The sequence below is a fragment of the Phasianus colchicus genome, chromosome 21, assembly GCF_987193195.1.
Source record: "Phasianus colchicus chromosome 21, bPhaCol1.hap1.1, whole genome shotgun sequence".
NCBI classification, from domain to species: Eukaryota; Metazoa; Chordata; class Aves; order Galliformes; family Phasianidae; genus Phasianus; species Phasianus colchicus.
In genome coordinates, this window is record NC_143456.1 from 2,188,087 (window position 1) to 2,202,120 (window position 14,034).

General features: G+C 46.8%; 1 protein-coding gene across 9 annotated transcripts in view; it reads right to left on the bottom strand.

The window, feature by feature from the left end:
• Nucleotides 1-14,034, bottom strand: part of AUTS2 (activator of transcription and developmental regulator AUTS2) — a 657,596-nt gene that overhangs the window by 52,580 nt on the left and 590,982 nt on the right. For all 9 annotated transcript variants that reach the window (XM_090122499.1, XM_090122497.1, XM_090122501.1 and 6 more), the window contains one exon: nt 11,057-11,105. In XM_090122499.1, the coding sequence (XP_089978625.1) occupies nt 11,057-11,105 (49 nt within the window). The remainder of the gene's footprint in view (nt 1-11,056; nt 11,106-14,034) is intronic.

The following is a 14,034-nucleotide window of genomic DNA, read 5'->3' on the forward strand; positions in this document are numbered from 1 at the left end:
TTTGTCATAACAATGCTCATTCACTGTGTTAGCATCTTTCTGAACAATTCCAGCACTGCTGCAATCTTCCTTCCTCCTCTGCCTTGACATCTATCTGCTGGCATTGACTATGCCTACAAAGCAAGCACGGGGATCTCAGCAGGGAAGTCCTAACCCTGTGCTGAGCTGTGGGAACCACCTGTGTGAATGTGCACCTGCACACCGATGTACGTGGCTGCAGCCCCTGTCCCAGCCATAGCTGTGCTCCTGGGACCTCAGGGCCACCCATCCCCGCGCTCTGGGGCTGCACTAATGGGTTCTGAAGAAAGGAGTGCATCCATTGGGTTTTTGTAAACTAGCAGAGCAATAAAAACCATCATTAGAGACAATTTACTGGCTAATCTAGTTTTTAAGTACGCACAGCCACTCGCAGCAATCAACATTTAATTAATTATAAGATCAGATGAAAAGGGGAAGATGGATTGCTTCCTGGCCCACCCATAAGCCCTCTCAGCTGACAGCAGTGTGTGTGATTTTACTCTTTTTAATTCTCTCATTAGACCTTTGTTCTCAGACATCAGCCATTTACCTGCAGGACAATGACAGCACCTTGGCACAGTTTGCAGAGCATCCAACGCAGCTGTAGTGCCACGTCCAGAGCTGTCACTGCTCGGAGATGTGCAGTGACACGAGCTGCTCAGAGCAGTGCTATCGTTAGGGGCTCAGCACACAGGGCTCTGTGTCAGCTGCACCGTGCTGAGGGTTCGCTTCACCCAATTATTTGTTTGTCACTTGCAGAGCTGGGTACTGAGCAGAGACTGTCGAGTTATTTTTGGCCCACGATGCACTGGCAAAACGTAATGAGGCCTTTAGGTGAGTAACTGTCTTGGCAGCGAGGTGCTAAGATGATGTGCTGTTGAAAGGCTGGATGGCAATTAGGTTGCTTGAATGCGATGAGATGCCGGACAGGGCATGTGAAGACAAAGCAAAGCAGCTTAACTATTAACATGCCACCCTCCCTTGAAGTTGTCAGCTAACTATTTAAGCAAGGTGCTAATTTACTACATGCTGCTTTCCCAACAAACTTAATTTTTTATTAATTCAAAAGCCGTACAGACTTGTCCCGCTTATTACCCAGCCCTTTGCAAAGAAGTGTAACAGCTTGCCAGATGATTATTATCATATGTTAATTGTATTACAGCGATTCCTGCAAGCTCCAGTCGTGGGCCTGGTTTCCATACGGTAGGGGTTGTGCGAACGGGACAAAAGGCTTTAAGATTTAAGATTTGAGAGTCGGCATGGACAGCAGAGATAGAAGAAGAAACCACAGGGAAACACAACAGGGGTCCAACAGCCCATTTTTAGGTAGAAAATGTAACGACAGCATGGAGAAAAGCTGTAAGACATCTGCAACAACGCCCACACTGCTTGTTTGCTGCAGGGGTTGTTAACCCCTGCTGCAACCAGATGTGACTGCCCAAATACAAACTGCATTGTAACGAGCCAGTCAGTCAAGAACCATGGTCTTCAAAACATGTCATCTAGAGCGGCCTGCTTTAGGTATGTCTGATGGGACCTCAGGATTCCTTCTGGTGTGGTGAAACAGATAGACCTGGTGTTCTGTGATGGCTACTATTGCTCCTCTAGTGTGCTCTGAGCTGCGTGCAGGAGAACCTGGTCAGCCCTATGCTTCCACACTGCTCTGCCTGAGATGCTAACAGCTCACTGCTTTCTGACCACACAGCAACCCCAGCTCCCAAAGAAAATGAAGGCTGTGTATTCATACAGCAACCTGAAAATCAACACTTGCTAGACTAGAACTTAGAAACACCTCACTGCAGAGCTGGTGGTAATGAATTAAAGACCGAATTGAAGACCATGATTATTCTTCTGTCTCTCTGGACAAAGAGATGAGAATCCAGGAGTTCATCCCATCTCTCCCAGTGTATCTTCCCAGAGTATCAAGAGCCATGTGCAGCTGTGTGGGCATCTCGTTCAGATGAGGTCAAAGTCAAGGGAAAAGAATTTATCAGATTGTTCTCAAAGGTATCAGAATTTGGTATCCTCGTCACGCTTTCCATTTTGCAAAGTTTGCAATGTCTCACTGCCCTCCACAACCAAGCACCCAAGGTTCACGTTGGGAGATCCATTCTCTTAAAAGCACCTCTGACCCTGCACTAACCCAACGTGCCCAGCAGAGCTGTTTGCTAAAGTTTGGAAGCTGTGGAGCTGAGGCTGAGACTCACAACGTTGGACCACTGGCAGAGCTCCTCACCCCTCCTCCCAGAGACAGCGGGTTGTGCCCACTGCTAAGGAACTGCCACAGTCACATTCTGGTAATTGCTCATCTCAGAAACACAAGCCAGAGGGAAAAAAATAAAGCTGCTACCATAGGGTAGAACAAAATGGTGCCATTTCTCTGCCTGGAAGAACCGAGTCCTGCTGTACCCAAGCAGCAGCCACACCTGCCGAAACCTGCGGAGGCTGTGATGTAAGAACAGCCAGTGACAAAAACCAGCAAGCACAAGTCAGACTGAGGGGTTTGCTCATCTGCGTTTGATTTTTATAATGCTGTTTCTTTTAACAAATGCAGTTTAAGTGCTTATGGGACTAACAACCTAGTAAATGAACTAAGTATTAATTTGTGGCTTTATTACTCAGCAGACCTATTTCCATAAAGCCGTTTTTCTTAGGACACAACTTGCTCTGCAGCAGCTGCTTCCTATTACAAGCTGCTCAAATTACTTTGGCTCCCATTTTCAGAAGTGCCCACTGATTTGAAATACTTGGAAATGATATCAAATGGCTGTGGGAGCTCAGCAGTGCTGTACCTCAGCCCTCTCTCCCATCCACAAGCAGCAGCAATGGCACAGACAGAGCACTGTCCAGACAGCCCCAGCCCTGCAGGCCCATACCACAAAGGTTTTGCACAAAGCCATAAAGAAAATGGGGAGCACAGTGGTGACCCAGCCACAGATGGCTGGAGAGGAAGGCTCACTCTGCAATGGCTCTTGGGTAGCTCTGGATGACTGTGGGCTTGGGGAGCTCCTTGGGCTGTGAGCAGGATTTTAGGCAGAAGGCACGTGGCCTAGGAAAGACATTCTAGGAAAACAATTTTGGTTAAGTACAGCAGGAAAAAAAAAACACAGCTTACTTTTACTCTCCTGGCATCTGTAAGTCAAGGCCATTAACTGGTCTAAAAGGCACTTAAATCAAGTTTATCTGCTCTTCTGTTTGCAACTTTTAAAGTATACATTTACGCTGGCTTTTTTAAACAGCTTGCTGGATGCTGTGTAACCCCCTCTCAGAAGCACACTCTCTGCTCGAAGCATTGCTCAGCATGCTCCTGGCACTCATACAGGCTGGCATTAGTCACATCCAGCCTGGAAATCATTTACGTTACTCTAAATAATTCCATCAGCACCAAAGGATCCCTGGCTGAAGCTGTCACCTCACTCCAGCACGGCGCTGCCCCTTCCATCACAGCTGCCCAGCAGCACTGGGCCCCTCACTCACACAGCACAACGCGAAACCATCGCTCTCTGCTTGCTGCAGTTGGTTTCTAGTGAGCCAATGAACCCACCTGCTGGAACACAACAAACACCAGTGCAGCAGCACTGAGCAGGGGACAAGAGCAGGACCTGATGGGGACAGGGATGTGAGGACCCTTGGGCACATACATATAAGCACTGGGGGAAAAAAAACAAAAGAAATGAGTGATTCCTGCTTGGCTTCATGTCTCCGGGGTGTCATGGGATTTACTTCTGTGGCCCTCATCCAGCAAAGCACTTATGTAAACGCTCAGTGGTAACAAGTGTTTAAAGTCAGTCAAGCGACCAAGCACAGTGCAGAACTTCTAAGTGAGGACAAATCAGGCTCTGTTTATTCTGCTCCATGAAACTACAAATGCCCTCTTCTAGCCCTCTCCGTATATTGAGAAAGGCTGTAGCCCTTCCTCTTCTCTTGGAGCAGCACTTGCTGAACCATTAGAAAACTGAAAGTCCCCAGTTTAAAGTGCCATCCTTTGCAAGGTATCCATTGCTGCTGGAACAAGCACGGCAGTTCCCACTTGGAAGCTTCATTCTGCTCTTTCTGCCTACTCAGACAAATATTATTGCACTTAAGTCACACGTTGAGGGGTTTCTTCACATGTTCAGACTGCGTGTGTGTGTTTTTCTAAAAAGAAAACAGAAAAAAAACAGCTGAGACTTGGGAAAGCAAGGCAGAGATCTGCCTGTGGTTTTCCACGCCTGTTCCCACACTCCGAAAAACAATGACTAATTCAAAGAGCTCCATTGACTCCTGTGGGCAGTCTGCACGATAAAATAATATCATACTTTGTGGGATCATTTTACGTGGAGAAACACTTAAAGCATGTCAGCGCTGCGATGAAGGCGCTCTTGTTTGGGGGACCGTTGCGAATGGGAAGAGAAAGGTCTGTTTGCTCTCATTTTTGAAGCAGCGATGAAGGCTTCAATGTGAAAAAAAAACAAGTAGAAAAAAAAGCACAATTCATATGTCTGTCTCTGTAAAAACTCCTACTGGCATCGAGTGGCAAGACTGATGCATAGCTGTAGGATGTGAGATGCTTCGGAGAGCTTTTTTTTATTTTTAAATTAGCTGCATTTGGATGGGAGACATTCTGAAGACGGGTGTGACATGGTGCTAGTGAGGAGACATCAGATCCCACAGACAGGCGGGCAGAGGCTCAGCAGCACAGCCCTATCACCCCCACGTGCAGTGCACACCAAGCACCTCCCGCACAGGTCTTCAGAAGCCCTCGAGAGGCTTGCAACACACTTGAGATGACAGACAGAGATGAACCATCTTTTCCGAAAGCAGCACTAATTTATGGCTGCTTCCTTCCATTGCTCCGGTAACTGAGGCAAGCACATATCAACATCCAACTCACAGATAAGAGAGGTGGACGAACCAATTAATGCTGCTAGGCGTTATGGGAGCCCACGCAGGCGCTGTGTCAGCAGGTTGGGTGGCAGGGGCAGTGAGGCCAGGAGCAGCCAGGCTGCAGGGACAGCACTGCTGGGGCAGCCGCATCTGAACCTGATGTCTCTGCCTCTGCAGAAAGCCACGCTGCTGTGCTTTTCCAATTGAAACACAACGCATTCGATAAGATAACAGATGCCTGGCAAAGCACGTTGGAGTTTCGTACAGGAAAGAAGAGGAGGGGAAAAGCCTTGTATAAACAGCAAAACAATACAGCTTTATCTAATCTCAGCGACTTACTGCTGCTTGTCTGTGTGTGTGTGTGTTTTACTGACAAAATAAAATAAATTGAATCAGCTCACACACGATAACATGCTCTTTCCTACCTCATACTAATTGCTTGGCTAATTGATGTTTGTTGAACTTTCTCCATTTCATTGAGTGATTAGGTACAAAGCTAACAGTTGACATCTGTAGGCGCTTAACTGGCGTCTGTAATTACTGTTAATGTTAAATAATTGTTAGTTAATTGGAGTGGTAACTGACTGAATGGAATCCAGATTGTGAAGCAAAAAGAGACTTAGTTAAATAAACATACATTTTCAGAGAAAACAACATTTTATTACAAGGGAGAGACTAGCAGTGGGCCAGATATGGGAGGTCTGCAGGATGCCCCATCGACAAAACCTCACACCAGGCTCCAGCCTGGACCCCCCTCATCTGGAGGTATGTCAAGGCAGGAGCCTCGTCAGCAAGCTACTCTTATCCTTAAGAAGTTTTCCACCTTATTTTGAATTGATTACCACTGGTTATTTTGCAGCCCAAAGCCGATAAGCCTTTTCCAAGAAAATCAAATACAGTTTAATCTGTAAAACAAATACTTTCTCCTGAATAGACACAATTATGCGTTAGTAAATATTGTCATTTTGCTGACACTGGAATCATTTGACTTTGCTAAAACCAACAGCTTGAAAAGAACTTAAAGGAATACAATCACCACCTGAGACCGAAGCGTACTTGATACAAGTTCAAGTGGTTGAAGTCTCCCAGCACACCGCTGTCAACTGCCTCTTTCAGTTATTTTGGTTAAGAGACACCCAAGCCCACAGCCTGGTAATTTTATGGTTCAGTCTAGTTCTCAATGATTAATTTAGAAGCCTTGGAAGATTCCTGTGCTGTAACATCGCAAGCTCTAGGCTTTAAGAATCAGAAAGGTTGTGGAAGAGGTTCTCTCCCTCTTTCACAGTCCTTGTGGGCACGCCGTGTTCATCACATTACAGAGATCTTTTCTTGCAGAACTGCTGTTACATCCCACAGCACGGGCAACCCCACCTCACTGCCATATCGCAGCCAAAACCCTCAGCAGATAAAGGAGAGGGCACAGAAAGTGCACTGATGGGCAGGAGTGATTTGTGCACAGGAGATGCAGCCATAAGCGGAGTTATGCAACAAATTCCTCGCTCAGATAAAGCCTTCGTGGAACAGAAATAACTGCCTTGCTCTTTTGTGCACTAGAACAAAGGACTGTCTCAAGACAGGCATCGACTTTCGTCTGCCTGACTTGCAGTGAAGCGATGCAACATTTCTTCTAATCTAACTCACTGGTACAAGAAACCTCAGGTCTTCCAAACAGGAGCCTTTGCACAGAGCTTGCTAATGAGACACTGAGCTTTCGCATGGAAAATACTGAGAAGCCATCTGAAACCCAAAAACAGGGTAACTAAGCGATCCAAAGCCACCAGCACAGCCTCCGCTGGAATGCAAGGACACACCACATCAGGGCATCATTTTGGGAGGGCAGCCATCGCAGCAGCCACAAAAAGAGAAGCCTATGGGACTGTGCCAAAGACTCAACAGTCCCTGAGGTCTGCCGACCAACGCGTGGGCTTCCACAGCACTGGCTCCGGTCCAGAGCCCTAAACACAGTCTGGGATTAAGCGGTTCAGTGAGAAGACGCAGCAGCCCCCAAGAAGTCAGGATGCACAACCAAGTGAGTCGGGATGCTGGGGAGGTTCCTGCGTGCTCCTGGAAAGGAGGAAGGAAGCAGCAGCACAGCCGTCACGTTACTGCAGCGCTGTGCTGCCTGTGCAGCAGCAGACCCAGCTGGATTCCCAACAGGCTGCTGTGGGACCGGCTGGCTGAGGGCGAGCACTCCTCCACAGCAGAGAATCTCCTGCGGACTGAACCAACAAGGAGAAGCACATGCCAGCCTCAGCTCCCTGCTTGTTTACAGAAACAGATGTTGTAAAAGATCCTCAAGAAATGATTCACCAAAAAAAGATGAGGAGAAAAAAAAAAAACAATCCGTCTGTTTTTCCAGGGGAGGATATTGCTGTAGAACCACCTAAAAGCCAGGCCTTGATCCGGCTGGTATTGCAGCCACCAGTGAGGACTAGTAACCCAGACGCCTTGATCTACCTCCAGCTGAGAATATAAATATTTCCCTGACAGCTGGTGGTGCCGCGAAGCAGAAGGATTCATAAAGTTTACATGAACATCCTGTAAACAATTTGAACATAAAAAGCTGTAACAGCCCAATTGTGTTCCTGATCAAAGGCAAACTTCAATATACAGCACAAATGAAACTTCATCACTTTGGGACTCATTTCTCCCTCCAGGAAAAGCTGTTTTCCAAGGGTACGTAGGAGGGACTTAACATAAATTAAATACGCAGCAGTAGTAGGAGCTGCCTGCTCTACATCTTCAGATGTGCCTGTTTAAATTATTAAAAGATAATGGAATTTAATTATGCTGGATAGTCACGCTACGAAAATTCACGAACAAAAGCCCGTATTTTGGCCAGGATTCACAGTGTTAAGGTTGACTCTGTCAGACAGTGAGGAGAAGTTACGTTCTTCCAAAGATTCCAAGCAGCAATTCTGAAACTGGAAGGCACAGACCGCACAGTGCGGGGGATGGAGGGCTGCTGCAGACAAGTGATGTGCTCCTCTTCCATTCCTCCTCCATGGAGAGATTATAGGGTGCTTACCTCCCAGCACAGGCACCAGATTTCAGTGGGAATCATTTTCCTAGATAATTTCAAGCTCTGCAACATAACAAGCTCCTGCTCAGGCTCACAACCAGGGACTGCTCATTTCAGCAGCAGCCACAGCAGTTGCTGCCCTGGGGACAAAGCCATATCTCTCTCTAGTCCTCAGCTCTGCTTCAGACCCAGTGCAGGGCTGGGAACCTCAGGGAGCACTGGCAGCTGGTGGGAACCCTAAAGCCCTCCCAAACACAGCACCGCTCTGCTGCCACACAAATCCCAGCCCTGAGGGGCCTCAATGCCCACGGAGCATCCCAAAACTCAGAAGTTTTCCCACTGAGCTCTCAGGGCAGCTAGCTCCTAAGCGGATGTCAGGAGACTTCTCTTTGATGGGTTTCCTACCCTTCATCAAAGAAGGTTTAGGGAGGGAATATTAACTTTGTCCCGGATTTTTTAATTATTACTGTTTCTGTTTCTGGAAGGGATTAGTTCCCATTACACACCCATAACAATCCCACACACCTTGAGCTCCACCTCGCCGCTAGCCCCGACTCTACAAGTGAATGACAGAAACCTAAAACGCTTCAGGATTTTTACTCACTTTGTGAATACATCGATTCTGTAAACTCTGCTGTAAAGAATTCTGCAAAAAAATAGAAGTGGCAGGATAAAAGACGTGTGAAACACAGGGAGCTGAGGGACGAGATGAGGGATCTGCGATTCTGTGATGCCAGGCTCTGGACAGGAGGGATGGCACACTTGTCAGCCTGGGCCCTCCCAGCCAGGAGCTTTGAAGGTTTCATCATGATTTACCCAATGCAAACCTGACCCTTTCTGACGAGCGACTTTTATTGCTTCTGGCAAAAACAGCCACAGACAGCAGAGGGGAAGAACTGGCTTCGAAGCAAACAGGCTGAATTGCAGGGAGAGAACTTGAACTTGGAATATATCAAACTGACGGCGCCCGGGCAGCCCTCAGCCGTCCCCAGGGCAGATCTGGGGAAAGGCAGCAGCCCCACAACAAACCGAGAGCCCCTGCACCTGGCTGCAAGCAATTAGTGACATTATCCCCAACCAGGGGTCTTTTGGGGGGCTCTTTTCCTGATATTTAGCAGTCTGAATGCTAATCCCTTTAACAAAACTGTTCACGATGCTTTTTCCGCCCTCTTTCCCCTTAATCTCTTTCTCCCAGTGGAAAAGAAAAAAAAAAAGGAAAAAGAAAATAAAAAGAGAATACCAGTCAGCCTGGTTTGGCCGCACCTGGATTTGCATTGATTCTCCCCTTGTCATTCATGTTACCAACAGGAATTAGCATATGGCTTTAAGGGGAAACTCAGGAGGAGAAAAGAAAGCCGCCATTTTGATGGAAATAAGGGGCAAAGGAATAATCTACCATCAACTAAAAAGCTTATTTGTGTACGGTTTCTCAAGCAAAGCTTAGAAAAGCCTATGTTGATTTTAGGCTACACAAAGAAATCCTAATCCTTTCAAGGGAACTAAATCACCAAAGAAAAGTACCTCGGAAGAAAAGGCTCCCTGTCAAGCATGGGTACTCACGACCAAATAGATGCCACGAATCAACCTGGGTAAGTAAACACTACCCGGGCTGTGGGAAACGTGCTGGGTCCCAACTGGGGAGGGCAGGAAGAGCAAAAGGCCCCTCCTCGCCTGGCCCCAAACTCCCATGTGGTCACAAGCAGCGTGGGTCACCCAAACGTGCAACCTTATTTATCTGTTTGGCTGTGGAGGGGCTGAGGGCAAGCCATACATTCAATTAAAGCAAATGGATCTATCAGCTCGCCAAGTGAGATGGTCCAGTTAGGCCACCGAGGTCATCCATCCAACACAGGGCTCCCAAAGGATGGGAGAACACAAAAAACAAGGAATGTGGATCCGCAATGCCATTAAGTAGGATTCAACAAGCAGCAGACCTCCAAAGCGACAGTGTATCAGCATAGGAAGCTGACACCTACCAGCATCACAGGCTTATCCCCAATTAAACGGTGTTGTGGGATTAAAACACACAGAATAACACCGGGACGGCCCACTGGAGTGACAAAGCCAATACAAAGCCAACCCACACCCAGCCAAGCAAACAGACCCGAGTGCCAAATTCATCAAATCTGCGTTTTCTAACCAAGATCAACTGAAACGTTCCAAAAAGCACACCAAGTTCCAAAAAGCACACCAAGTTCCAAAAAGCACACCAAGTTCCAAAAAGCACACCAAGTTCCAAAAAGCACACCAAGTTCAAGCACTGAGGGTCTGCAGCCCCATTTAACGGGTAATGATTACACACTGCCATTGAGAAGTAGGACAGTGGGTGAAAAACAGAAAGAGCCGACGCATTTTGAAGGCTCTGAATTACACACATAGGCACAACTCATGTCTGGAAGCTGCTCCCTCAGCCCTCCTTGCAAAAAAAAAAAAAAAAAAAAAAAACCAAAACACTGCAATAAATAAAGGGATAAATAAATAAATACATCCCCACAGCCTTTCTAATAACGCTGCTTCAGGACAAGCTCTGCACAGAAGCTCACTGGCACTGATTTAGGGCGAGTTTTCCCTTAATGTACTGTTATATCATTAGCCACTCTCTCTTTAGATTGCTGTTTGGAGGAAATTAATGGGATACTGAATATTTAAATGTGGCCCTCTATATCATTTATTAACTCTACAGAAAGCACACAGCACAGCAAGCCATGGTTTATGACTATTATCCTGTGAATACTAAACGCTGGCTGGTTATTACTGTCAGCAGTGCAAATTGGCTATTCATAATTCCATGTCTATCATGGAGCTGATGAGTAACAATCAAGTTAAAACATTTTGAAAACTCTTACAGTTATTTAAATGAGCTTAAATTAAAGCCATTTGTAAAATAAACTATTCCCTAATATTGTTATTTAAATTAATTCTGACCTGGCAGGCACTGCATTATTTAAAGCCTTTATTTTATATTGCTTAAGCAAAGCAATTATCAAGCATACAGAACACGTCTGAAACCGAGAGAAACATAAAAAGCACTAACAAGCTGATTGCAACATCTCTGCCAGACAAGTCACATTTCATCCCCATTGAAATTGCCACGAGAAGAAACACATCAGGGGGGGGGAAATACATTGGTGATGCGAATTGCAGTCTTACCTTTATTTGTAACAGCGTTGAACAGTTTTTCAGAGCTGGCATCAGATGCCTGAAAGACCAATAAAAAAAAAAAAAAAAGAAGTTACGTTTCCTTCAAGTGATGCATTTCAAAGGCACGGCGCTACAGCGATGCACGCGCGGAGATGTGTACATATTTCAGAGAAACAAATCAGGTGACAAAAGCCAGGAGCTGATGGGCTCCGAAGGGAACGTCCATGAGGTGGTGCTATTTGGCTGTGCTTCGCCGCCCTGCAGTGCAGAGATTTCCTTTGGAAAGATTCAATTTAATACGAAAAAATATATGATATATGTATTTTTTTTACTCCCATGCATCAGCTGCACACAAATAGCATTTTTGTACCATAATTATCCACTACGTTCTGATATTGATTTTGATAAGAATTTTTGTGAAATACAGCCCAGCTTTGGAGACAGGCAGAAATGCTGGTTTCTAAATTAAATTTATTAAGTATTTTTGGAGACTCCAACCACACCAACCATTCCATTGTTGGTACTTCTACAGCAGTGCTGATACCTCAGCTCGGTAATCTCACCCGCTGCTCTTAGGTCAAGTCTGAAAAAGAAAGCCGCCCTCAGACTGAGCGCAGCGTGCATCTACACAGGGCTTCTCTCCCTCAAATAATTGATTCCTGACACCACGCCATGCTCAAACCAATGGTCCTTTCAATCTCTCATTTGCCATCTTTATCTGGGGAAGGCTTTTCCTCCCAGCGCTGCATGAGCACCTCGTCCACCACCGCTGTTCTGCAAGCATGCAGCCTCATCCTCCGCCCCATTGTTGAAATGATGCATCTTTAAGTTTCACACCAAAATGCTGAGCTCCCCTTTACAAAAACTTAACAGGAAAGGGACTGCTGCAAATGTTTATTTCAGACACCCCAAGTGCAGAAGCCAAAATCATTACGTCTGTGCATCTGTGTTGAGACATAAGGCGCACACACACAGATGCAAACACATGTCCACCCTTACACCTACACTTCAGCCCACATTCACTGAACACAGAGCTGCTCAATTCTAAACTCAATCTCGGACACAGCCCCGCTGTCACACAGTCTGCTTTCTGAAAGCACACGGACATGAGGGAACCCAGCAACAAAAGCGTGCCAACAGGGGAAAGCGTAACACTCGAGGAAGATTGCAGTCTTCTGATGGAAACTGTTGGCTCAAATAATGAAAAACCATTGTTTGAAAAGCAAGCTTTAATTTCTGGTTGAAGGGAACAGATTTTTGAATTGAGAACCGGAGAAGAACCATCCAGACAGGCAACACAAGAGGCATCTCCAGTGCCCAACAACTTGGGTGTGGAACCACCGAGCGATAAATGAGCAGATAGAGCTCAGAGTGTAACAGGGCACTGCAATGATCTGCCTGCCCTCAAGTTAACAATGTCAAAGATTTCCATAATTAACTGCAAAAAAAATAAAAAATAAAAAATAAATCGCTGTACTCTTTTTTCAGACTTCCAGACAGATTTCAGATGACTGCAGGCTTATTTCAAAGCTGGGCTGGCGCGTCTCTTCCCAATTCAATACCTTGTAAACACTGGATTTATTACCCACTGATGGATTTATTATCCAGCGACGAGTTTCCTTAAATTAATGAAAAATATGTGAATAACGCACAAATTGAAGAGCCTGAGAAAGCCGTGTGCTTCAAAGGGCAGTCCAGCGTTCGTCCAGCAGACCAAGCCATGCTCAGAGCTTTCAGGACCGTGCCCATCAGCCTGCTCTCTGATGGGGAGTAACGACCCTTCCCAGTGAATTTCATCTGCTGTTGCCTTTTTAAATGCAGCTTCTCTCTGAAGTCAGAAACTCTCCAAACCACTCTTTGTTTCCACAAAGTCTATCGTGGAAGAAAGAAGGAAAAGAAGAACAAACTGAAAAAAAAAAAAAAAAAAAGGACACAACCAAACCCTCTTACAGTTTCAAGTGTTACTTTATTTTCCTCTTTCTAAATTAGCCAGCATAAAGAAGCCCTAAGTTTCCCATTTACTTCATTTTTCCGAACATCAGAAAGAGGGAAAAAGACACCATTTCTGTATTTTTAAAGAACTTTCTTCCATCTCCAACAATAAACCCAGCGCCTGCTTTTCAGCTCCGATTCTCCCGCAGAAATCCTGCCATTCCTATCGCGTACCGCGCTGAGAACATCGCTGTGCAACGTGGAAGCGGCACTTCTCGGACGAACCGCGGTGCACAAAGCGCTCCGAGTGAGCATCACTTGTGAGCAGATCGGGAGGCGATGCTCGGCCCATCGCGCACACAGAAAGGGCATCATCTGCCGCAGACAAAGCTCGTCCGGGAGCGAACCCCATTTTGCCTTGCTGACCACACGTTATCGAGCGGAGCAGCAACTTGGAGCAAACGCACCGCCGGGCTCACCGTACGAACAACCACGAGCCGCCTCAGCAGCTCCAACCCTGAGCTGGAACTTCGTCTTTTCTCGCTACTTTTAGGTTTTATTTTAAATATGAAAGAGAGATCAGGGTTACGCACAACTGCTACAGCAGTAGAGGCGATCTCTGCCAGCGGACGAGCGCGGCATCCCTCCCGATGCAACCATTTCTGCGCCCAGGCATCACTCGCACCACACAACAACACCAAGGGGACAAAAAAAGAAAAAAGAAAAGCCACGCGAATTGAAACAAAAAGGAAAAAGAAACCAAAACTCGGCACTAACGCAGAAGGAGCACACGACGCCCTCGCAAAGCCGACCTAAAATCTCCTCCGCGTCTCCAGGCGGCCGTGCAGCCCGCCGGTATCTCCGTGCCGAGCGCGGCAGGCGGCGGGGCCGAAGCGGGACGTTCCGTGCGCTGGGAGCCGAGCGCCGCGTTCGCCCCCCGCCCAACACGCGGCCCCGCGCTGCCCGCCCGAGCTCTCCGGTGCGGGCAGCCCTCGGTACGAGAGCTGCGCGAAAGAAATCGGCAAGCTCTGAACTGCCGACGCGACTAAATAAAT